This window comes from Eublepharis macularius, chromosome 2 (genome assembly GCF_028583425.1).
Source record: "Eublepharis macularius isolate TG4126 chromosome 2, MPM_Emac_v1.0, whole genome shotgun sequence".
Classification (NCBI taxonomy): Eukaryota; Metazoa; Chordata; class Lepidosauria; order Squamata; family Eublepharidae; genus Eublepharis; species Eublepharis macularius.
Window position 1 is genome coordinate 167,572,554 of NC_072791.1, and position 24,360 is coordinate 167,596,913.

Here is a 24,360-nt window from a genome sequence, read left to right on the forward strand (position 1 = left end):
ACATACAGTAGGTTGTGTTCATGTAAAATATACACATCTTATGGGGGAATATTTGGTGCAAGAAACTAGTGAAAGTACAAGTCTTCTATAGACATTAGATTACATTTCAGGTGTTGATTCATGTGAGTGGAAGCAGTACTTGCACAGAAAATCCATGTGTTGCTCAATTCATATAGTGTGATCATGCAAATCACCAGTCCCAAAACGCACCATTAGTTGAGCTCCCATTCCATGTGAATGGAACACAGTATAATGTCTGTAGAGGGCTAAAAACTCATGGATTCTGTCTGAACAAGAAGCCAAATGGAAACAGGAATGCTTTAATCAAGCCAAGTTTACAGAATTTGGTAGTATCCTTAGTGACGATACCCTCAGACAGTATTGGGCATGCATACCCATCAAGAATACAGCAGCCATGTGTGTTTGTGTCATGCATTATGTTATAAATTCATGTATTTATTCCCGTTTCATGTGGAAGGGATCGCACATGATGTAATACAGTCATTTACATTCATTTCACACATGTTGGAGACACCCAGGCTTTGGCTCATTGGTGCTAGGAAGATAAGTGACGTTTATACCGTGTAACACTTACTCATAATCCAAGCATGAAAACTGCAAACCCTCTGATGAATTTTCTGCTGGATAACAATTGAGTGGTATTGATAGTATCCATCACCTTATTCATGTGTTCTGTGTTGTGTCATTTAACCTCACTCGTAGGGCAAGCTGGCAGCCCAAGGGAAGTTGCTGCAGCAGGATACATTCTACGTCATAGAGCAGGATTCTGGAGGGCTGTCTCGGCCAAAGGAACGCAGAGTTTTCCTCTTTGAGCAAATAGTCATCTTTAGTGAGCTTCTTAGAAAAGGCTCTTTAACACCTGGGTACCTTTTTAAACGGAGTATAAAGGTAAGAAACTTGTAACAGCCTATAGTTGCAAGTTTCCTATGTTGCAAGGCATGCTTTGCTTTACTTAAAAGTGCATCTTTTCTGCGCTTACTTTTTGGTGAACTGGATAATAAAAGGTGGTTTCAAAGCATCATGATTCAGGGTAGGAGGTTCGAACATGATGATTGTTAGAACCATTCTTTGAAATAAGGTCTTTGTTTAACCCAGATAACTTCAACAGTAATGAAACAGAGAAAGATGTGACATATGTTCATAGGTTGTATACATTTCATGTCTACTCACAAGCTTGCAGAGGATGAGGATCTAATTATGAAAATAGCCTATTGCAAGTGAGAGAGAAACTACACATCTACCTAAATGCTTATAACAGTAATACTGTAGCTGTACTGTATGCAAAACTGAACTGGAAGAAACTGAATTGGGGCAATGCTTTCCCTGACTGTTGCCCCATAGTTCCTCGGTTCCAGCTGCATGTTTGCAAAAGTACAAATAAGGCAAAATTGGTGATATTAATGTTATAACAGCTAGGAGCAAGCTGATTTACTGTAGCCAGCTGTGGAATTACTTCCCTGTGGACCTGCAAGATTCACTTATTTCTAGTAGCTCTTAAGTCTGGGTTTAATTTGATTGGGGAGCTCTTATGATTGTTGCTGTGTTTACATTGTTTGTGACAGTGGTGTAATTATGGTTTTTTAGCCTTGGAAAAGTGGTACACACAGTTAAATTAAACATGTTTCTGAAGCCCTGCAGTGTGGGGAGGGAGCCACTTGAATGAATTTGGAATGTGAAATGCTGGGCAGGGGATCAGTTCTGTGGTGCTCTGCTCCCAGTTGCCCTGCTTTGGTGGTTTTTCATGCGCAAAAAGGGCCATCAGGTTACTTTGAGTAAATTGGGTTGAAACCATTCTAACTGTGCATAAAGATCACTGCAAGTATAAACTGCTTAAGTCTGCAAGCCCTGGGTACCACATGGCTACTGTTTGAAACCTAAGTGTGTAAAGGCAACTCTACATGGCAAGCAGCTTATGTGAAGCAACATGGCTCGGATCACTTTGCAAAGCTCAACAAGCCAACAATCTAGGTCCTCGATGCTGACCCAGAATGGAGTAGCAGAGGCTAGTGTGGGAATGCCAACCAGAAAAATTATTTGTGGAAAATTCCTCTATATACTCTAAGGTTTTTGTTTTCGGACATCAGTGGAACTGATAATTTCCCAGTACTTGTTCTTAGGGAATGTTTTGCCGATTGTCATATTTATTTGCACGATGCTAGCAAAGTAATTTTCTCTTTTGCAATAATTTCTTGAACGGTAGCTGGATTTTGCTGATTACCAGCAGTGTTGATCATAACAGCATGCCTTTTAAAGAAAGCAATAATTCAGAGATAAGATATTTCATAGCATATAAAGAACAATGCTGAAAGCCAAGTCTTCTTTGACTTCTTGGGATGTTACTCCTGCATAATTCCTTATCTAGAAAAGCCAACTTACAGCTGTTTTTATTTCGGACTGCCTCGACAAGGCTATTTTTGGTTTTGCTCCTTTACCAGTAATCTAAGCATGACTCTTTCCTCTTAATTTGCTATTGAGACATGGCTCTGAGCTTTTTCTGGCTGTTTTCAGATGACTTACCTAATTCTTGAGGAGAATGTGGAGAATGATCCTTGCAAATTTGCTCTGATGAGCCGGGAAACATCAGAAAGACTCATCCTGCAGGCAGCCAATCCTGAAATCCAGCAAGCTTGGGTGCAGGACATCAGTCAAGTATTGGACACACAAAGGGACTTCTTAAATGGTAGGCACTTTACTTCTGTAGTTGTAAAGCCAAAGTGCTTGATGGGTAAAATCTCTTCCTTCCCCATGTCTGGCTCACACACTGACCTATTGCTAGCTTCTCTTTACAGGGAACATAGGAGGAGGAGTTGCTAGATGTAGACTGAATGATAATTTGTTTTAAGAATAAAATCTAAACAAAAATACTTACTTTTGGTTTTTAAGTTACCCAGCTAAATATTCCAGAATGTGGTCTCTATTTTTGTTGGAGAAACCTGTGAATGAACCCACTGCCACTGTATAAAATAAATCTGTTTAGCCAGTACTAACTTTTTGCTAGTATTTACTATGAAAAACTCTTCTTCTAAAACTGCTTTGCTAAAAAACCAAAGCAATTAAAATATCTGAAAAGATTCCTGAATTGAGGCAGAGTCTTACATTTTTGAAGAGCTCATGTAAACCCATCTTTGAGCTACATTCAGTTAACTACTTGGCATGTCCCACAGAGCCAGCCTTGATTTCAAGGCCCTTGTGAAGTCTCTTACTAGAATATGATAGCCTTTGAAATGGGAGAGAAGGACTTCCAATGACTTTTTGGAGTTCTATCCAGTCTCCCTCCAAAAAGTTGAAGATGAGTATGAGAGAGAGAGAGAGAGAGAGTTGATCTTTGCAACTTCTCTGTGAAGTTAAGTAGACTGAAGCAGTGGATGATTGTAGACATTTGCCAAGGGATGACTTGCATATAATTGCTTAGTAAGCTAATCCATCAGTGTTGTCCTTAAAGGAAGCTTCATGAACAGTGTGATACATTGCTACTTGATAAATGTTTCTCCCAATACTTAGGCAGTTGCAGTGGGTTTTTTTAATGTCTAGGATTAGCTGCTGTTCCAAATCAAACAGCAAAACTACTTATTGCTAAAGCAGGAGGGGGGGGCTTCTGATCTGGGCACTGTCAAATGCTTCCATCATCTCCGTTGAAAGGATGAAATTGGTATCCATGAACCCTGAAGGATCCCGTGTTGCAGGGCTGGACATTGCACTCTCCTTGCTCAGCGTGCCCTCACTAATGCTTCTTCCCCTTACTTACAGGGAGGAACTTTTAATGTTTCCTGATCTTAATAGCATCTTGTATTTTTTAGTTGTCATATTCTAAGAGTGTATGCTAGCATAATGCTGTTTGTTTGAAATCAGGTAAGTCTGATGCCTTGTGTGTGAAGCACTGTGGTATTGTGAATGAAGAGGTCTATACTAACACCTCGTGTTCTGCTGTAGCACTACAGTCACCTATAGAGTATCAGCGCAAAGAAAGCAGCACTTCTGCAGTAATGAGACCCCAGACCAGCAGGGTACCTCAGCCCATCACCAGGCCCTATTCCTCAGGACCCGTAGGGGCTGATAAACCTTTGAAGGCTACCGTGCGTAACCCGTCTCTGCCACCTCTGAAGATATCTACCTCCAATGGCAGCACAGGGCATGAGCAGCACCAGCCAGGGGACAAGTATGAACAAAGCAAGGTACGTATCTTTCTCAGTGGAGGCCTCTGTTCATTGCTCTGCACAGTAATCTCTATCATTTTCAATCTGGCTACACACTAATCAGTCCTGTGACAAAATTATGGAAACAATGCAAGCATAAAAGAGTCTCAGCTCTCCCAGGCTTCCATTTTCTCTCGTAAAATGAGTGGCAGATGTGCAGAATAAAGTGCATGTGTGTGTGCATGCAGGAGAGGGAGAGAAAGAAGCTTATGGCTCTGAGCAGGTGACTCAAGAGGGATGGGGATGAAACATTCAACATTTTCCACTCAAGCCCCCTTCCTGAGCTACTTTTTCTTTGTGGACTTCCAGATCCATGTTTATCTTAGTAAATTCTCTGATTTGATTGCATACATTTGCATGTATTATATAGAGTGTCCTTGATACCCTGGAACAGGCTTTGATCAACTTCAAATATTGCCAACAAGGCCCTGCAAACCATATCTGCTTAAAATAAGTTTCCTTGTGTGTGTCAGTTGTAATTGGCTTTGGTTTTCACCTAGTTGAATTCTACATACTTACTTGATTGCATTATTTCCTGAAAATTCCCTTCTCTTTTTCATCCTTGGCCATAGCTTTCTCTGGTTTCCCCCCATTCTGATTATAATCTGGTACAGAATGTCTCGCAGCAATAAAACACAGACAAATTTGAAGCACCTTTTTATCAGAACATATGGTAGAATACAAGGCAAGTCTCTGAGTTTTGCCGGGCAGAATTTGTCTGAAGTGCTAAATGTGTGTTTTAGGTGAATGGGTGACTGGATGGATGCATGTGTTGTGACCATATCCATCCTCCTGGATTTGCTCAGCTGTCTAACACACACCTACTTGCTAGTATTTACAGTGCCAAACTGCGATCATGTTGCTTTGTTGTAAATTGGAATAGGGTACAGTCTTATCCTCATTGGCCAATGAGGCAGCTTAATGGATCTCTCAACCCCCCTTTCATTATAAGTACAATTATGAAAATTCAGTCCCAGCATTTTCAAAATTGAAAATAATAAAATGCAAAAAGTTTGACAATGACCTATATTCTACCTACTAAGTGAAGCTCAGAGCCTTCCTCCAGCCTAAAGAGCCTTTTCCCAACTCAAGTAGCTCTTCAACAGAACATCCTTCAGTCTAAGGCAAGATACTTCCCTCTTTTCCTTTTCCTTGATTATTCTTTTCTTAATGCTAACTATAAAATACAAGTGTTTCACTTCGTAATGCAAAACCCGTTATGTGACCTGATGCATTTGAATCGCCTGACCATCTTCCTTCCCTTTTGAAAAGCCCCCTTTCCTGATTCAAAACAATCCTTAAAAGTTAGCCTAAGAATATTCCTTTCCCCAAGCTTGTACTTCAGTTGCAAGCTCCTTCTAACAGAGTAGCATCCTAAAGTAGTAAGCGCAAGCAACAGAACTTTTTCTTAATGTATCACGTTCCTCTTCTTCAGCATATTAGGAGAGGGGCAAGCCTGCTAGCACTATACCAACAGAGTCTGGGTTTTTATCATGGGACCAAAAGGCTAGACAAACATCTGTTTCTCCATCACCAGATGACAGTGACAACGAATGCCAATGCTCAGGCCTGTTTTATGTCCTCCGCTTCCTGAGAAGAGATACGCTTTCCTAGGGCATGAGTCAGAATTAAAAGGCTAACTTAGTATCAAAGTGCCTGTTTGATGTCCCTTTAACTTAATAGCACCTTGCCTCCATTCCTTAGGAAAAGCTAAATGAGCCCATGAATCTAGCACATCTTATGGTAAAGGTCATGTTGGTAATGGAATTATGGGGTGTGGAGAGGAATTTCATTCATCTTCATTTTGGATATCTGAGCTGAACCAAAATCAAGAATTTCAGGTTTACTTTCTGCTTGATAATATCTGAATATATACCCTTGCTTGAGACACTTAATAAATTACACAGAAAGAGGATGGTGCAGTTTTTCAGTGCTACTTTTTCATTGTTGCCTTCTGTGTCTCCTTCTCAGAATGACGCGGGTGGGTGCAATGGGACCTCTTCCATGGTGGTCATCAAAGATTATTATGCACTGAAGGAGAATGAAATCTGTGTCAACCAGGGTGAGGTGGTCCAAGTACTTGCCATTAACCAGCAGAACATGTTCCTTGTGTATCAGCCTGCCAATGACCATTCACCAGCAGCAGAAGGATGGATCCCAGGGAATATCTTGGCTCCCCTCACTAAATCAACTACAGATAATAGCGACGGAAGCATAAAGTAAGTGCTGTGTTGGATTCCCTGGGAGCAGTATGTGGATTTTTGAGGAAAAGTAAAATCCAAATGGTAGGATTTTCCTGCTTTCTTTCTTTTCTTTTCTTTTTTTTAATCTGCAGTGCCGTTGGAACAAACTTGCTTGATACACAGCATGGGGCATCCATGTTGCGATAGCTGGGTTTTTGTTGACTTCTTTTTTGTTTGTTTTTTTCTTATAGTTTGTAAAGAATTAAAATCCATAGACAGTTTAATAGACATATTTTATGTTTCTCCATCCTCTCCTAATTATGGACATGATTGGACTGGACTTCTATTTATCTTGTGTTTAATTTGCTTATACATATATATATATATGTTGGTTTATAATGGCACAGAGCAAAAAAAACACACAACAGGCCTTGTATTCGATTGAGTCCTGCTTCTCAAGGAAGAGAAATTTTATGTTGTCTATGGCAATTTCTTGTACATCTTGTAACATTTTTATTTTGAATTTTTCTTCTGTTCACGTAATATTTTGTAAAAAGAAAATGGTTTGAAAAATCCCCTTTGGAGTACATTCCTGTAAAGTATTTTGCACTATTTAAATAATCCCATATTTGAAGTCAGGTTGTGCAATATTATGGAGAGTCGCAATGTTCATCATTGTACCTGTAATGTAACTAATTTTAAATGTACTATTTTAAATATGTAAAATAAATTTTCACCATGAGCATGTTTTAACAAGGTTAATAAGGACCAGTTTTTGACCCTCTTTGGTTTTGCTTTTTCTTAAAATGTTTTGTTGATTATTTATCAAATGTGAATACTTCCCCCTTTTTTGAAATTTGTCAGTTTGAAATAACTAATGCAAGAATGTTTTGATATTAAATACAGAAGGTGCAATCCTTTTTGGTAAAATCTGTTGTTTTTTTATATATATATGTATATTTATATAGGTGAGTGAAGTCCTGACAATTAAATGCTGACTCACTAGGTTGAACAATATTTCCAAGTTGGCAACAAACTTAATAAAGCTTATTGCAGACAAAACGCTGCCAATCCCTTATCCATGTTCTGGGGAGAAGGAACAGTTTTCAGATTTCCACCTGCTCCTCCATCTTCAGCATGAATTCCACGCCCCTTTCCTCCATCAGCCTTATTGATGGTTTCATATGTGTTTCATACTAGCCCTGGTTAATGCCGATCAAGGTTTGAAGCAAGTTTTACAAAATCTGGTTTAAGAAAGAGTCCTCCTTAGTATTTAAAATCATTTTGTGTCAGAGTAGGTACAATACTAAACCAAAGTCAAAGTCTCTAGGGGTGGGGGTGGGGGGTGCATTTAAAGGGAAGATGTGTTTGAGCTTGCAAGTTCACCGCCAGATCTTTTCACCCAAGTTAGCAAGTATCTGCAGTGGTCCTAAGAGTTTAAAGCAGAATCCATTCGAAGTTGAAACTGACCAACACAAAGCCATCACCAGGCCAATGAAGCAATATGAAGTTATTGAGAGCTAAAAGGGTGTCAAAGATTGAGGTAGTTGGGCCTTATATGTATCTGCAAACATTCAGGAATGGCAAAAACTGCACTGACGGAACTCGCATGCTTAATTTCATGTGATTGGGAATTTACTGAGAAATGGCTCTCATCTGATAAGGGGATAGCCTTGGTAACACAAGATCTGTAGGGAAATGCATTCATTTTTTTGTGTGCTGAGGGCTGCATCAAACATCATGGCAGTGATGCTTTAGTCCAACAGAAAAATTTAAACCCTTGCATTATCTTTCATATTTGAAACTATCAGTACACTACTTCCAGTTGTAAGATTTAATGTCACTGGGCTCACTCTACTTTTGAGCATGGTTGCAAGCAGTTTCAGGATTTGTGTGTGGACCTTTTATATTTTCTAAATTATCAGTGGCTTATCTGAATATAGAGTGGGAATCCCTCCATTTCTTTTTTTATACACTAATAAGGAACTGACATCAGTTTGATTCCACAGGTAATATTTTTTTTAATATTCTTATCCCTCTCGTGTATCTTCATACTTGTTTGGATATTATGTTGAAGTCTATGTATACCCTTGGAGTAACTTCTTTTGAGAACTGCAGAAGAAGTACAAGTTCAAGTGCTGCCACCAAATATTTTCATCTACTAGCAATATGTTTTGTTCTGCAAAAGTCTATGGGAAGACTTCTCCCATAGAGAAGTCTATGGGACTTCTCCTGCAGCTCCATGGTAGTGCATAAATTATTGCTGAGCGTAGTTCATTTTAAATCAGTTAATCAGATGAGTCCTAATTAGGTAATACACTTTCTGAAAATTTCTACTACAGAATATCCAGATTGCTAATTTGAGCAGATCTACTTATTATGGTTATAGTAGGATTCACTAGTGTTTCCTGCAGCAACCATGTAAATGAAGAGTCCTGATTAGAGTTCCCAGACTCATGTATATCAGTGTTTAAAGCATTCTGTTTGGACTTGTAGGCTATTTGCTACAGGAAGTACTGATGTTGCATCCGTTCCCTCGAGCAGTTGTAATGTGAGATGCTGCCATTCCTTTGTTAAATGTGTCAGGGATTCCATAGCTGGAACTGGAATCAAGCACGGGACTTGCAGCAAGCAGAACAATCACCACAAGTACAAGATTCTTGAACACAGATGTAGCAGTTCTACTTTCATTTCTGAAGATTTCATTCTCATTCAGTTCAGCACACCTAAAATATACATAAAGTCTGGAGAGAGATCCAAGTTTCTATTATGAAATAAAATGAAATAGCAGAAGAATACTAGGCATCCCTAGTATGGATTAAATGATCTTAAATACATTTTTGCTTTGATTTGCTAAGTCTAGATTTGCTAACAGAGTGGTACAGCTAGGCTCTTGAAACATGAGCAGGTTCAAAATAGCAGGAGTGTGTTGGCCCAAGAGATATAGCAAAACTTGTCTTTCCAGGAAACTACTTATCTCAATCTAATAAAATGGTGGTTATTTAAACTTTGATTTATTTTGAGACCACTCCTAGGACTCTGGAATACATACACCTCTGGTTTTCCTCTGTCAAACTGGCACATGGTTCCTATCTAATTTTGCATTATTTTCACTGCTTTAACTGGAAGTATTTTTTCACCTACCCTTAAAGGCTTGCATGTTGCAAATTTTGTTCGTATTTTATGCTATGTGCTTTCACTTGCAGATCTGCAGTCATCCTTTAAAGAAAATGCCTTTTTCAAATGGCAGGAGTTACAAACCATCAATTCTAGCATAGATTGAAATTCTGACTTGAATGTTTATACCTCAATAGACTGGCTTCCTCCTCCTGGGAGGAAGCTGCAAGTGTCAAGAACAACTGTGCTGATAGCCTTTCCACATCCCTTCCTCTTCCTACTAAGATATGCCATTTGATTGGTGCATTTTTTGGTACAACAGGAAGTCATGTTCATGGCATACCCTGCGCATGAGAAAGCGGGCGGAAAAGGAAAGTGGCAAAACAGAAGCCAATGGCCTACGTAAACCCATGGATATTCTGGGCAACAAAGTCTCTGTTAAAGTGAGTAAGGCCATCAGAAGCCATGTGCTGCCTTCCTGCTTCTCATCCTCACTCCCCTTGCAACATCCTTTCTAAGGATAGGGGTTGACATCTGGCTTTTTTTTTTCCTTTTGGCTTTTATTTTTAATTTGTGTTATTTTTTGGTAGTAGTAGCCATTTTGGCTGAATTTTTGCATGCAAGATACAACACAGCTTTTCCCTCTTCACCGCTGGCAACCAAAATGTAAGTAAGCAGTGTGTGTCTTCGTGGGGAGGGGGGGGGGGTTTCAGAAGTTTTAATGCTACATCAAACATCGTATGTATAACCAAAAAATAAACAAGAATTGGACACAACTTTGCCTTGAACGGAGCAAGACATGCCAGCTCAATTAAGAAAAGATCTTCAGTAAAAGTTAACCACTTTTATGGAATTTTGTTTTTTACTTTGTAAGATGCATTGAGCATGTTCTCTGGAGAAGTGGCATAGAATTTAAAAACAAACAAACAAACAGTTACAGCTGTTAGGGTTCCTAATCTATTACCAACAAATGATCCCATAAGTTGCCTTGGCCATTTATGACAACTTTTCCTCATGTTAATTTGCTCAAGCTTATCATAATGGCTTCCCAGGGCCAAAGGCAGAGCTGTTGCTTTTATTCATAAATTTAATACTGACTTGATTAATCTTTCCGTGTCTTATTATTGGAATCCTTGTGAGGGTTTAATCATTGTCTTATGATGGTACTCAAGGTATAAGAATAGAGTTCCCAGGGCAACCATAATAAGTAGTGCTCATCTCTACTATGTAGGTTTTAAACTATTCAAAGCCTGTTCTTGGGGATGTTTCTGGGGCACAGCCTTTGGTTCTGTAAGGATGCTAGTGGAATGTCTTTGTTCTCTCATCTGCTCCTGCAATTATGTCTAGTATATAGGGAACAGCAAAATAGATGTCAGGTCTCTCATTACAGGTAAGGAAAATTCAATCTGTTCCTTTCCTTTGCCATTGATCAATGGACCATTTGGTTTCAGGGAATGATTGGTGAGGGACATCCTCATCATTTTAAGGATTCTGGCTAATGGGTAAAGTATCTTAAAGATTTTCATCTTGATAATCTTCAAAACAGCAATGAAATGCAGAAGATCACAGATTCCTATTACGTGGGGAACTGTATCTGGGTTCACTTGGCTTAAGCCAGCTAGTTAGGCTATGGTAAGCAATGAGTCTAGTTTTTTATTACACATCCTATAAGGCATTCCACCCCTCTTTTTGTTACCTAATGGGAAGGTCTCCTTGCGAGTTGGGGGAATTAGTGTGCAGGGAGGAAGGGGTAACTTGTGTATATGAGGATTGTCCCAGCTAGAGAACTCTTTCAATCAACAGATGGTTTCAAATAAAAAGAGGATTTTTACTGAAAATAACAAAGATCAACAGCACACAAAATACATACAACATGCACTCAGAACTAACTGGAAAGAGTGGTAAAAGTTGGAGAGTAAGGGATTGGGTGATATTTACTATTCAAAAGAGGGCATCCGGGAGAGAAAGTGTTGCACGACCAGCACATCAAGGCGGAAGAGCTCGGAGGTTCGATGGTGGATGCTGGATCCAAGAGCATGCACACATGCTGTGACAGAGGGGCAGTCCAATTATACTGTGGATCCTACCCACGGGCAAGATTGTATCTTCTGCCCCAAAAACAAAGACTTAATGGATGTTCCCAGGGTGGGACAAAGGATTGAGAAATTGTCTCTGGGGTGAGAAAAAGAGCTGGCGACTGTCTCCAAAGTGGGACAATGAACTGGCAAACCATCTCTGGGGTATGACAATAAACTAGGAGGGTTTGATAAGGTCTTCCCAGGCAGAGCTAGAGTTATCAATAATGATTGACGATCAGCGGAGTGGATGGGGTAAGGCTATCAGCTTCCTGAATCGCCTAAGAATAGGAAAGTGGTTAAGGGGAGATCGATAGGGTGTGTTGCGGTGATTAATTCAGGAACTCTGGGAATGCCCTATTGTATCAGGAACCTTAGCAAGCCTCCTGGGTGTGGGAGGGGGTGAGCTAGCCTCACCTATCATTCTCCATGCTTGTATGTTCCATCTCCCAGCTGGGATCTTGCTTCCATGTTTCTGCCTGCTTGGGCAGTAGTTTTAATGCTTGAAGCATAGTCAGAGAAGGGGCTTATGGCACAACTACATTCCTAAGTCGTCTAATATTGTGGGGGCAAGTCTGACTGCTAACATTTTCCCTGGATACTATAATCTGCTTGGCAAGTGTCTTTCAAAGTTTGCTGGAAGTTGCACAATCCTTCATTAGGACGCACTAAAACAATCCTATAGAAAAGCTGTCTATTTTCAGTAAAACAATGCCATATGTTACATACTGTAGTTAAACAGAAATGTTATGGGTGTGTCATAAATATGTATTAGTCTGACTGATAAAGAGTCAACATTTTGAACACTGGAGGCTGAAAGATGTGAGGGGGGGGGGAAAGCTTTGACATAGAGGCACACCCTGCACCTTTTCCTGCAACCCTGTTTCACCAGCTTACCAACATAACTGTTTCAAGAAACGGTCTTGACAAGAGAAGTTACTAAGTATTCTGCTGTTACAGTTCATGTGAACGCTCATGCTGTGTTCTATTGCATGTAGTTACAGAATGTTTACTGGTGCTAAAGCATCAACCTGTAGTCAAATTGGTTTGGCAGTTCAGCCATATTCTCGACTGCATATTCTGATACGGATCTTTCCTCGTCGAACAAAACGAGTGTGAAATATTGACTACAGTTGATTTTGTGACAGGACTTTAAGTCCAAGTATCTGACAAAGTTTAGTCACTGTAAAATGTTGGTCTCCAAGGTGCTACTGGACTAAAATTTTGTTCTGCTACTGCAGACTAACATGGCTGCCCAAATAGTCCGATGTAGTGCTTTGTGACACTGATCTGAACACAAAGATCCCAGATCAGGTTGAAGAGATTTTTTAAAAAATCTAGAGCTTACTCCACATGATTTCAACAGCCATTTGGATCAGGCCTTTGGGACCTCAAATCACCAGAGTGCTTGGGGCTACCAAGCTACTGAACTCCCTGAGGCTAATTCAATCAAATTGTGATACATTTAGAAAGTTTTGGGTTCCTAGTGAATCCAGCACTAACTTAGTCCCCTGTCTCACAGGCTTGGCTGAGATGATCCTCTTCTAAGGCTGTTCTGCCAGTCTGTGCTTGCTACTTATTCTTGTACGTCTTCTCACATTTTTCATTCTCATCACTTGGCCAGCAAAATCAAAATGATTTTATGAAAGTCTGGAACAAGAGTGTGGTACAGCTTTTGAGTAGGACATGTTCACTGGCTTTGGAATCCATTACTTCCATTCTGTTTTTTGTTTCTTGCCTTTTGGCTAAGATCAAATGTTTTTCTCCTTCTGTGACACACACTAGGAAATCCATGGGCAGATCACACTGCTCCATAAGAACTGATACCGTTTAGGTATCCCAATGTCTATACTTGCGTGCCTTGTTGCACTGCAGCTATAATTAGTAATGAAGTGTATTCTCAATGATGCTGCTAATGCGAATTTTGCATGTATTTTTAATAAGCAAGTACTTGGTTCTAACTTTTTCTTTGTCAGCTCTGATGTGTGTGTGCTAACTCCAGAAGATCTTATTATTGATGTTTTGCATCTACTCGCCCTAATCGCTGTACAGGAGGTCAGAGTACCGGTATCAGCTGTTCAGAAGCAGGAGTCCTACCCTGTATGATCAGCTATCCCTGCTCAAATCTAGTTTCCTATGAAACTAAAAATACAAGAAGCCCAAACATCCTTTGAATCTGGTCACTTGCATAGTGATGGAAAAGACTTAGGCCAAATGTGCAATAAAAATGTCTCTCAGAAATTCCTCCAAGTTATCTGATGCACTTCAAGCCTTTATTGAAGATATGTATATTTATTAAAATCACAAAAAAAATCAATTGGTAAATGTTAACATTCTGTTACAACATTCCTGTACTGTGTTATATAAATAATACAATTTTTCAGTGTAAAAACAATTGATTGCAACTTGACAGCATGTTCTTAATTACAAACTGATTTTGGTAATATTACTATATATTATAATATAGGCAGGCTATAGCGATCTTGAATAAGAAGTCTTTTCCTATATATCCTTTTCAGATAATGACATGTTATGTACCCAGTTTCCTTCCACTGAGTACTTTATTTACTCAAAAGGAGGACAACCCTGAATGTAAACTGACTTTCTCACAAAAGAGAAGGTTATACATAAAAGCAGTTACTCCTGAATCTAAGTGACTCCTCCTTACAATAATATTGATTACAAATAATTTCACTTTTTTCACCTCTGCATTGTAACTGTTCACAAGTTGTTTGGATCACCTTGTTTCAAATTTATAAAGGCAAGAGGCTAGCTTTTTTAACCACTTCCACCAAGAGCTGAACTACTGGACAAAGTGTCAGATAAATAAGAGCACTCAGTTACCCCCCCCCCTCCACCATACTCACAGTGCTTTCTGTAGGCTAGCAAGTCATGCTTTTCCAACAGAAAGTATTATATCTCCAATCCTGCAGGACACTTAAAATTAACTCCTTGCCTTATCTGTCCCTATCCAGAATTTAACAGCTGTAGTTAATGTGGTGCTAAACTGCTATAAACCCTCTGGGTTTTTGAGCTTCTCTTTCGGGGTGTGGGGGAATAGAATGGAACTACTTGGCATCTCTAGCCTGAAGCACAGGAGAAGAACTAAAAGCTCGCGTTGAGTGCTATTCTGAACCATAAACATGGGTCAGTAGCAGAACAAATCCACCCCCACTGTTCCTATGGCTTTTTAGCATTTGCCGGGTAAGGAGGTCCAGTTACTTTCTAAAGCCAGCCAGCAAATCCCTCAGACTCCTGCTCTCTCCCCTTGAAATTCAGAGCAGCTTGAAAGGCAGTATTTATATACACTTTCACGGCCAGTCCTATCTGCTAGTGCAGGGGTGGGCAAATTGCGGCCCGTGGGCCACATGCGGCCCGCTACAGAGTTTTTTGTGGCCCGCCAAGACAGTCAGAAAAATCCGCCTTGAACCGAGATTTCCTTCTAAAATTAAATGTGCTTGCAGCTATAGATGATATGAAATTAGCACAATAAATAAATTGAATAAAATTACCACTATTTTATTTAATTTATATTTATTGATTTTTATGATACAATTTATACCTTTTCTGAAATGCAAAGTTAACTAATGAATGCAATCATTTTAAAAGGTGCGGCCCTCCGCTAACCTCCGCTCCCACAAAGTGGCCCCCGAGCCAAAACAATTGCCCACCCCTGTGCTAGTGAATGAGTTAGGATGCTTTCTGCAAAGTTTTCCCGTGTGTGCAGTGAATTACCTCTCATGCTCAACAGATCTGTATACCCAAGTGGAAGATGATCTCCCCCTCCCCTTTATTTAAGAATCTCATTTTTCATCTCATTTTCAAGTAAATGTAATTGTCCTGGACTTGTCAAATTGCTGGTACTTGGTACCAGCATCCTAGACAACAGAGAAGAATGAAAAGTTCCTAGAAAGGCCTTCAAGGTCTAAAATGTTTTTAACAGGTTTGGTTTGAATGAAGGGAAGTGGTTGTGAGTCTCAGGGCATTAGATTGCAAAGATTGCAAATTTTAGAATTTGTTCAGAGGGGATAAAAGAATAGCTATTTTCCATTTTTGGAAAATCTTGTGTTTTTTTAATTCTGGTTTTAAATCACGATGAAGGGAATTTGCCTACAACTCGAGATGCCCCAGAAAACCATATTAGAATGCATATTTTAATGTGTGTCTCATGCCTATCACCGTGACAGAGGAGTTTTTGCATAGTTGTGTGTGTGTGTGGGGGGGGTCTTTAGTATACAGAAACAGTACTACAATTTTTTAAAATTCCCCTTCCCCTGCCCAAGTTGGTCAAATGTGGATTGAGTGTGCTCACTGATCTACAGGGGGAAACGATACATTTATGGCTGTTAAGCACAATTGGCCTTCTTAAGCTCCTATCATACAGTGGAAAGTGAGAGTGATTCCTTAAACAATCTGCCTTTCCCTCTTCAATTCCTTGTAGGCTTCAGACTTGTGTACTTTATGGTTTTGCCCTATGGTTATGGATTATTTGAAATATTTGCATACTACAGTAATAGAATTAATATTAATTTGATATGTTTTTATGCTATTGAATTTTAAAATGTATTTTTTTAAAAAAATGTTTAAATGGAATTTTAAAAATAAATTTTGCCAAATATGAAGATCTCAACTAGAACCTCCTTTGGAAAGTGTGCGCAGGGCAAGGGGAGGAGGGGATGGCAGTGAGATTGCTGAACATCTAACAGCAAAATTAATTAAACCGAGTGCGTGCCAATCATGGTGGGTAGTTAACTCATGTGTGGTTAAATGCATTCCAAATAGAAATCCTGCAATTCCTGTTCAGGTATGGTATAATTATTTTCTCTTACATACCAGATCAAGATGAATTCTCTTAGCTACTTTACTACTTAGCCAGCATTCTAGCTATTGGAGGGGCACTCTTGGCTCATGGTATCTGATTGTCACTATGAAATCAAAACATAGGTATCACCTTGCCATAACTAATCAACTGACCTTTAGGACAAAAGCATGCCCATTTTCATTAATAACTACATGGTATCAATTCTGTCCTTATGCCTTGAATTGCGACATTGTACATGAGCCCCATAATACACCAAGGATCACCCTGAAGTGGAAAACTTATTTTTGTTTATGGATGAATCTTAGAAGTCTGCTATTGAGCGGTGGGGCACTGCTACAGAGCTGCTGTAGCACAGTGGTTAAGTAGTTTGGCTGCGAATCAGCACTCTACTGGTTCGAATTCCTCTACTGCCATGAGCTCAGTAGGTGGCCTTGGGTAAGCCACTCCTCTCAGCCCCAGCTCCCCAGCTATATTGTGGGGATAATGATAACACTAACTTGTTCACCGCTCTGGGTGAGGCACTAATCTGTATATAAGCGTAGTCAGTAGTAATAGTAGTAGTAGTAGTACCTCAGTACGCCTGCAGTTGCATTGCATGCCTATTGCCATATTGGTGACCAGTTCTGTCAGCATTAATAGTACTGATCAGAGTTCTGGGGTTGGGAAAATCTGGATGAAGTCTGGGAGCTGTGTTCCCTCCCTACCTTCCAAGTGATCACTATTGTAAGGGGGGGGGGGAGTTGCAGTAAGTGGAACGGCATCCTTGAATGAAGCAGTAGGTTTGTTATTTTCTGCTTTGTTCTAATATGTCTGAGTTGGGGCCCATGAGTGCAAAAACAGAAACAAAAATGGCATTTGGACTTTGCTGCAGTTAATTCAGAGACTTTATTTTGCAAACCTTAAATTACACTTAATTCAAGCTGTTTGAAGTCTGAGCCATTACAACTTGTACCAGATTTAAATCCTTTACATGGAATTATCAAACAGCTGTAGTTCTAAAATCCAGAACTGCAAAATGATAGAAATGAAACACTGGAATTGTGCTTCCCGTTACGACAAAAAGTTAGTTCAATATGTTTTCAGATCTGCTGCATGCACCAGAATTGGATATTCAACTTTGTGGATTCATTCTGTGTATAACATTGCTATGGAGACTTTTAATAATGAAGCCAGGTGCAGGGCAGACATGGGAGCCTTGCCAAATTGTGTGTGGGGGGGTGTTGGCATAACACTGGTGCAGGGAGCTTTCCATGCTACTACAGAATTTGAGTCCAGTGGGGCCTTAAAGATTAACAAGGTTTTAGGATATATGCTTTCTAGAGTTAAAGCTCCCTTCTTCAGATACTAAATTTCTCTCTCAACAGCTAATATGCTGAAAATCTTGTTGGTCTCTATGGTGCTATTGGATTCAAATCCTGCTGTTCTACAGACTAACATGGCTACCTACATGAAACCACTATCTTCCATACTACTGCTTCCATTGATATATTTGGTTTTGCTGAATGATTTTAAAACATCTGCCTCTTTTATTTTGCCAAAAAGCACATTGCTTGCCTGCAGCGCCTTTCTGTTTCCAGTGCACATTTCCGTGTTGCTCTTAACTGCTCTGCTGTTCTTGTAGCTTAACCTCTCTGCTTATTGTAATTCTGTTCTCTTTTCTCCATGCTGCCAAAAAGGAGACAAACAGTTCAGAGGAATCAGAATGTGATGACCTTGACCCAAACACTAGCATGGAGGTAGACAACCCTTTCTTTCCTCCCTGACTTGCAGTCCAATTCTGTTTTCCCCAAACAATTGTACCTGTTTATAAATGGGGCCTGTACAGTTCTGTGTAGTTGCTAGAATGTACCCAAGGCTGCCAATGGTATCTAAAGAACTATAAACAGAGCAGAGTCTCGGGAATATTCATTTTCTACCTACCCACCTCCAGCTGCTCTTGAGGAGCATGGGATCTTTGTGGACATCATGGGATGCTACCAACCACCATCTACCAAAACAGCCTTCTAAACAATTGCTAAAAATCTAGCAGCACTGTTTCTATCATATCAGTTACTTTTTAATGAGCTATCTGTTTTCTTAACATCTCAAGAATCTTAAATAAGCTCCAACTGATCAGGAGCTTGAAGTCATAGATGTCTAATTTGTAAGGCAATACTAGTAAACAATAAATACACTATCAGAGGGGCAAGTATTGTATGTTCCCTACACCTACATACTATTTGTAGTGTGCTGTGAAAATCTGGTATGTCCAACCAAGTTATTTGGGAAGTATACTGCTGTTGCAAACATTCTGAAGACAAGATAACATGCATATTACTTGTTCTCGAAGCCAATCAAACTAAAAAGTTGAAGGCCTCTCGGAGTATGTGTAAAACCAGGCTTTCAATTTGTTGCCTGCTGCTCTGCATCTACTTCTGCATCTACTTCTGTCTTAAGCTAGCTGCATCCTGATCTTTCCATTCCTCTACTGCCCATATTGTTTCCACCCAAAGGTGTAACTGTACCTGCAATTGAATAGCAATTATTGTATTGATTAACAGTTGCTAAAATAGATATTGCCATGTCAGGCTAAAACCTGCAAAGAATATGCTAGCATGTTACTAATGGCAGCATCTTCCTACAGTTGGCAAATGTGGTATTATAAATTCTGGCCAGTTTCAGAGTCTGTTTATTATGTATTAAAAGCCCATTAAAACTGCAAGGTCAGTTTCCTTGTGAAACTTCAACTTAAAAGGCAAATTTCATGCACAGTAAGGCATGAATTCCTACCTACCTCCCAACTCCCTTACTGTTTGCATTTGCCTAAACAATGGTATGCTGATACAACAGTACCCTGTGCCTTGTAATTATAGTTTATTTTCTCATCCTTTTAATAGAATAGCCATTGTTGCGATTGTTGGCCTTGCTACTTTGTTTACCCACATGCAAGACTTATGGACAAAGAAAAAGAGAGCCAGGAATAAAATGAGATGCTGCAATCATTTTTGATTGGCAGAGGTCAAGGGAAAGGCATGCAAGTGCTACATTTGAATGCTTCAGCAACAATAGGCCTTACGCAAAATTAACTCGGGTTTTTACACACAGATGTGTATGTGCGTGCTGTCTACAATGCCCTTATGAAAAGGGGATCTGTTTGTCTTGCAGCTAGACAGCTATTATTCTGCAGTGGTGGCCTCTGATGTAGTGTATTCATGCTGGGGCATGCCTTCCTCCAAAAACAATTTTTTGTTGACTTTCAGCTGTTTCCAGTGCTGTGCTGATGCTCACATACATCTGCATGAAACTAGAAATCTTGGGTGGGCGGGTTAGGGAAAACACTTTCTTCATCATTTATCAGGCTGTTACAGAATATAAATAAATAAATGAGTGCCAACTGTATTACACTAATCTTACTGTATGATTGCATACACACTAAGTGGCTACCTGCATCCACCCAATCATCTTTTAGTATTGCTAAAGAAGAAGGGATATCTGAAAAATATCAGCATTTCTAGGTCTATTCAGGTATGCAGAATTTTCAGGAATACCAGTATCTGGGTGCTGTATATTTCCAGAAATATTTGGGAATATCTAGGGCTGATATTTTAAGGATCTCAGTCCTGTTTTGTCCCTTTAAGTGGTTTCCTAAGCAATGAGAAGGCAGCTCCCTAAATCTCATTGAACTCAGGGGAGGCTGCTCCTGGTCAGGTGCAAGGCCCAGCAGAGCTTCTCCTTCTCTCTCTCCTTTGTGGGGGCAGAGCCCTTTCCCAGGGCTATCTTTTCCTCCCATACTGTACCTCTGCAGATAGGATGGCTAGGAGAACCTTGTTCAAGGGCCTGTAGAACTGGACTCCTTGCTCTAATTTGCTTGAAACTGGGAAGGATATTTAGGCAGCACTAACTCCCCTGAAATGTTGGTGTCTTTTGTTTGAAAAGCAGCCATTCCAGCCCCTCTCCCTGAAAAAGTCCACCATAGGGAATAATGGAACTCAAATAATTCTGGAATCTCAGAAAAACCCAGATCCTGGAACAGTTCTGGAAGATCCCAATATTATTGAATACCCATATCTATGCCCTTCTTATAATACAAATTGGAAAAAAATGGATTTTTTTCAGGCATACTTCCCTAGCTGTCTCATATTTCTTTCCACAGTCCACACCATTAAAATCACGATTTGCTAAGTGTGATCGCTAGGCTGCATTTTAATTGTATGTTGCTGTGATTTCAATCAATCAATCAATCAATCAATCAATCAATCAATCAATCAATCAATCAATCAATCAATCAATCAATCAAATTACCTTTATTGGCATTAGAAATAATGAGTCTACAACTCATGGAGTTCTATATTGCTTACAATCTCAGTTTACGATCTCTGCTCCTTGCCTGATCCCAGCTGGATGAAGGGGGTGCAGGGATTTTCTCCTGCTCTACAGCCGACCAGGTGAAAGGGGGTGGGCATTGCCACCTGCTCCAATCCTGATCCCAGCTGTGTGAAGGCGGAGGGCGGGTATTGGCCCCTGCTTTACATCTGATCCCAGCTGCATAAAAGGTGGGTGGACGAGCATTGCCACCTGCTCCGCTACTGATCCCAGCTGCATAAAGCATGGACGGGCATTGCCACCTGCTTTACTCTTCATCCCAGCTGGGTGATGGCAGTGGGCAGGTATTGCCACCTGCTTTGCTCCTGATCCCAGCTGGGTGAAGGTGGAGAGCAGGCATTGCCATCCACTCTGCACCTGATCCCAGCCTGGGCTTCCCATCATGGTGTGCTCTCTGGATGTCTGGCTGCCTCTTCTGGGCTTCCCTCCACAGCAGCGCCCTCTGGAGGTGCACCAGTGTAGGAAGTGAGTCGTCTTGAATACGCTTAGCCTTTTATATAGTAGGATTATGAGATTTAAGAGTTGCCACAGGCTTCTCACTCAAATACACATGGTGTCTGCCTATTAATATCCAGCACAGAGCTTCTCAATTTTTTTGTAAATGGGACCCACTTCTAAATTAATGCACCTCTTTCTTTCTCCCCAGTATAAAATGCAGATATCTCACATCAGTGAACATTCAAGGATCAAATTTATTTTTCATATTTAGAATTTCTAAACACCGAGAAATAAAATTCTGAGCAACAGCCTTCCTGGCCATCTCCACTTTATGCAAAGGCAAGCTCAAATTTGGCATAAGCCTCTCAGGGCCTCCTGTCCCAATTTATTCTACCTCCTCTCCCCTGGCCTTGTGATTCACCTGCAAGGACCAAAGTGGGTAACAACAATGTAAAAACAACTTTATAAAACAAACATTAGCAAAGCCAAATATAAAAACATTATAGCCAGTCTAAAATCACCTTATGGCAATGCTACCCACCTAGGAGTTATTCCCTGTCTGTCACACATTTATAAAAAATAGTCACACCATTTTAAATTAAAAAATAGCAATTAATATTGGTGGTTTAGGCCAAAGAAAAAGTATTGTATTTAGTGGGCTGTCCAAAGATACAAAAATACCAAATTCAGATGCAAAGCAGACTATCACCATATTGGGACACCACAGAAAAGAAGAAACTGATGAGATGTATTCTGGAAAAGTTTATGATGTTCAGCTGAGCCATTCTGCATTCTGAACTGCACAAATCTAAAATGATGTCAGACTACTCTGGCTCTGTTCCTTGTACTTTTAGCTACTAAGGGTGTTGTTTCAGGAAATACCAGTACTACAAATCATGGCATAAATGTAAAATTTCAGAATTTTAAATGCTGATCATTTTTTTTATTTTGAAATTTGTTCTCCAAAGTCAATGTCTTGTTGACAATATAAATGTTCTGTCTTTAAAAACTTGAGTGAACAGAGTACAAAATTTCCACCTTAAATAATAGTATAATTCATTGAGTTTGAATTACCACAAAGGAGTTTAAAATGGATCTGCATATCTTAGCTCAAAACTGCCCTCTACTGCTGAAACACTCTTCTTCCCACTTAAAAGAGTAGCCATTCATTTGTAAGTGGAATTAACTAGGAGAAAATGCTTCAAGTAACAATGTTGAATTTTACTACAAAATTCAAATTTATTTATATTCTTTTTTCAATATTATTTAGAGATTGTATCGGAGCTGAGATTTGGAAAAATAAGTTAAAGTATTGAATTGCTAGTATTTGGTTTGAACTAAAAGGCTTACTGTTCTAAAGCCATCCATCCCTCCAGTTTCAAAAATGAAATCTGAATAGTTTAAGAACTTCTAGCTTCCGATTTGAAATATTAATATTCTCATGGTGACTGGAGTTCTGCTTTGTGCTTAGCCAAATTACACATGACTTGGGATTTCTATGACTGGAAGTCCATATATGAAAAGTAAATGCAGGGAGTGTGTGTGATACTCTTTCCCCCTCCCACATTGATTCTTCTATTGAAAATGCCTTAAGTCCCAGTAGGGAAAAAGACAGGTGCCTATGCTGTGACTGTCTTTTTTCTGTAAAAGGGATAAAAGTTTTCAATAGAGGAAACTGTCAGGAAAAAAGGGTTAACCCCCCACCATCACCACTCTTGCACTCCCAATTTAAATACCTAGAGTTCTAGGCTTGGACCTCCAAAATTGCATATAATTCATTCTTCAGTCTTTAAATGTGTAATTCATTCTTCAGTCTTTAAATTTGATATACCAGTACTTGACAATGATGATTTTTTAAGGAGGCATGCTTACATTACAGGAGGACCTTACTGTGCAACTCTTCACCATGGAGGGAAGAAATTTAAACACACACACCCTCTTCCTAAACCCTTAAAGCAGAATTCAGTAGATTGCCTTCTAACCTGCAGGCCCTGACCTGGATAACCCAGGTGAGCCTGATCTCATCAGATCTCAGAAGCTAAGCAGGGTTGGCCTTGGTTAGTAACTGGATGAGAGATGTCCAGCAAAGACCAGGGCTGCAGAGGCAGGCAATGGCAAATCACCTCTGATACTTTCTTGCAATGAAAACCCCACCAAGGGTCACCGTAAGTCAGCTATGACTTGAGGGCACCACATACACACATTGTAACCTGCACAGCTCATTCACCCCAACTAATTAGAGAGCCAATCATAGCACAAAAATATAATCAAGAAGATTAGCTTTACTCAGGTGCTGACAACAAAAGTATTCTGCAGGCATTTAGCTGTTACTAAAAATGGGCTGTTTTCTCTTAAATGCAATAAGATTGTTCAAGAAAGTAAAACTCAATAATAGCAATAAAATTAGTGTGCAGCTGTTCAAGAAGTAGCTTAGTGCATACATTAAGACAGAAGTGTTCAAGCAACATGTAAGTATTGTATATATTATTCCAGTTCTGATGCACTAGATTTTGCCAGAAAACTCTAGTCAGTTTTACCCTTCTACAAAATTGCTTAGACTGGAGGAACTGCTTAGGATTGCACTGTAAGTGAAATTTTGTCAAGCCTAATTTCTTGCTTCTGGTGACAGACAACAGCTCTTCATTAGGAATCATAAAAGTGGGAGCATGTTGCCTAGAGAAAGATAGGCAACTTTTCCATACAACATAGTGTCCCAAGATGTAGTGAAGGTGATCAGCTTAATTGAATCAATGAGCTGAGCTTGTTGTATACTTACAATAACCTAAATCAGAGCCTTTTAGGTATGCTTTTAGTTTCTCATCAATGTTTTGTCACGCTTCTTTGGTTGACATTCTTATTTTAGTGAGACGAATTCCTCTTTTCATGGACAAGTTAAACAAGTATTTTCCATTTTTCTATACTTTTTTGTTCCAGATCATCAACCCAAACTTCATCCAGGAAGGTGAGTTAAAAGATACAAATATATAGAAACGCAGTAGAGGGAATGAAAGGGCAAAGTGCTGTACAAGCTGTAATTTTATAACAAACACAATGCAGATACTGTAATTATGTCATAATTTTAAAATGAAACATATGACAAGTAGCTAGCAAACACCCATTTAAAAAAAACAGATTCTTCTTCAGAAAGC

The 24,360-nt window shown here is 39.6% G+C and overlaps 1 protein-coding gene across 2 annotated transcripts in view; it reads left to right on the top strand.

Annotated features, from left to right (window-relative positions):
- Nucleotides 1-24,360, top strand: part of KALRN (kalirin RhoGEF kinase) — a 717,152-nt gene that overhangs the window by 670,310 nt on the left and 22,482 nt on the right. Inside the window, exons 45-51 of one of the 2 annotated variants that reach the window (XM_054971242.1) lie at nucleotides 724-909; nucleotides 2,530-2,701; nucleotides 3,952-4,193; nucleotides 6,186-6,433; nucleotides 9,837-9,957; nucleotides 18,088-18,147; nucleotides 24,146-24,173. In XM_054971242.1, the coding sequence (XP_054827217.1) occupies nucleotides 724-909; nucleotides 2,530-2,701; nucleotides 3,952-4,193; nucleotides 6,186-6,433; nucleotides 9,837-9,957; nucleotides 18,088-18,147; nucleotides 24,146-24,173 (1,057 nt within the window). Of the gene's footprint in view, nucleotides 1-723; nucleotides 910-2,529; nucleotides 2,702-3,951; nucleotides 4,194-6,185; nucleotides 7,362-9,836; nucleotides 9,958-18,087; nucleotides 18,148-24,145; nucleotides 24,174-24,360 lie in introns of those variants that run through there. The other variant, XM_054971241.1, reaches the window with a different exon arrangement.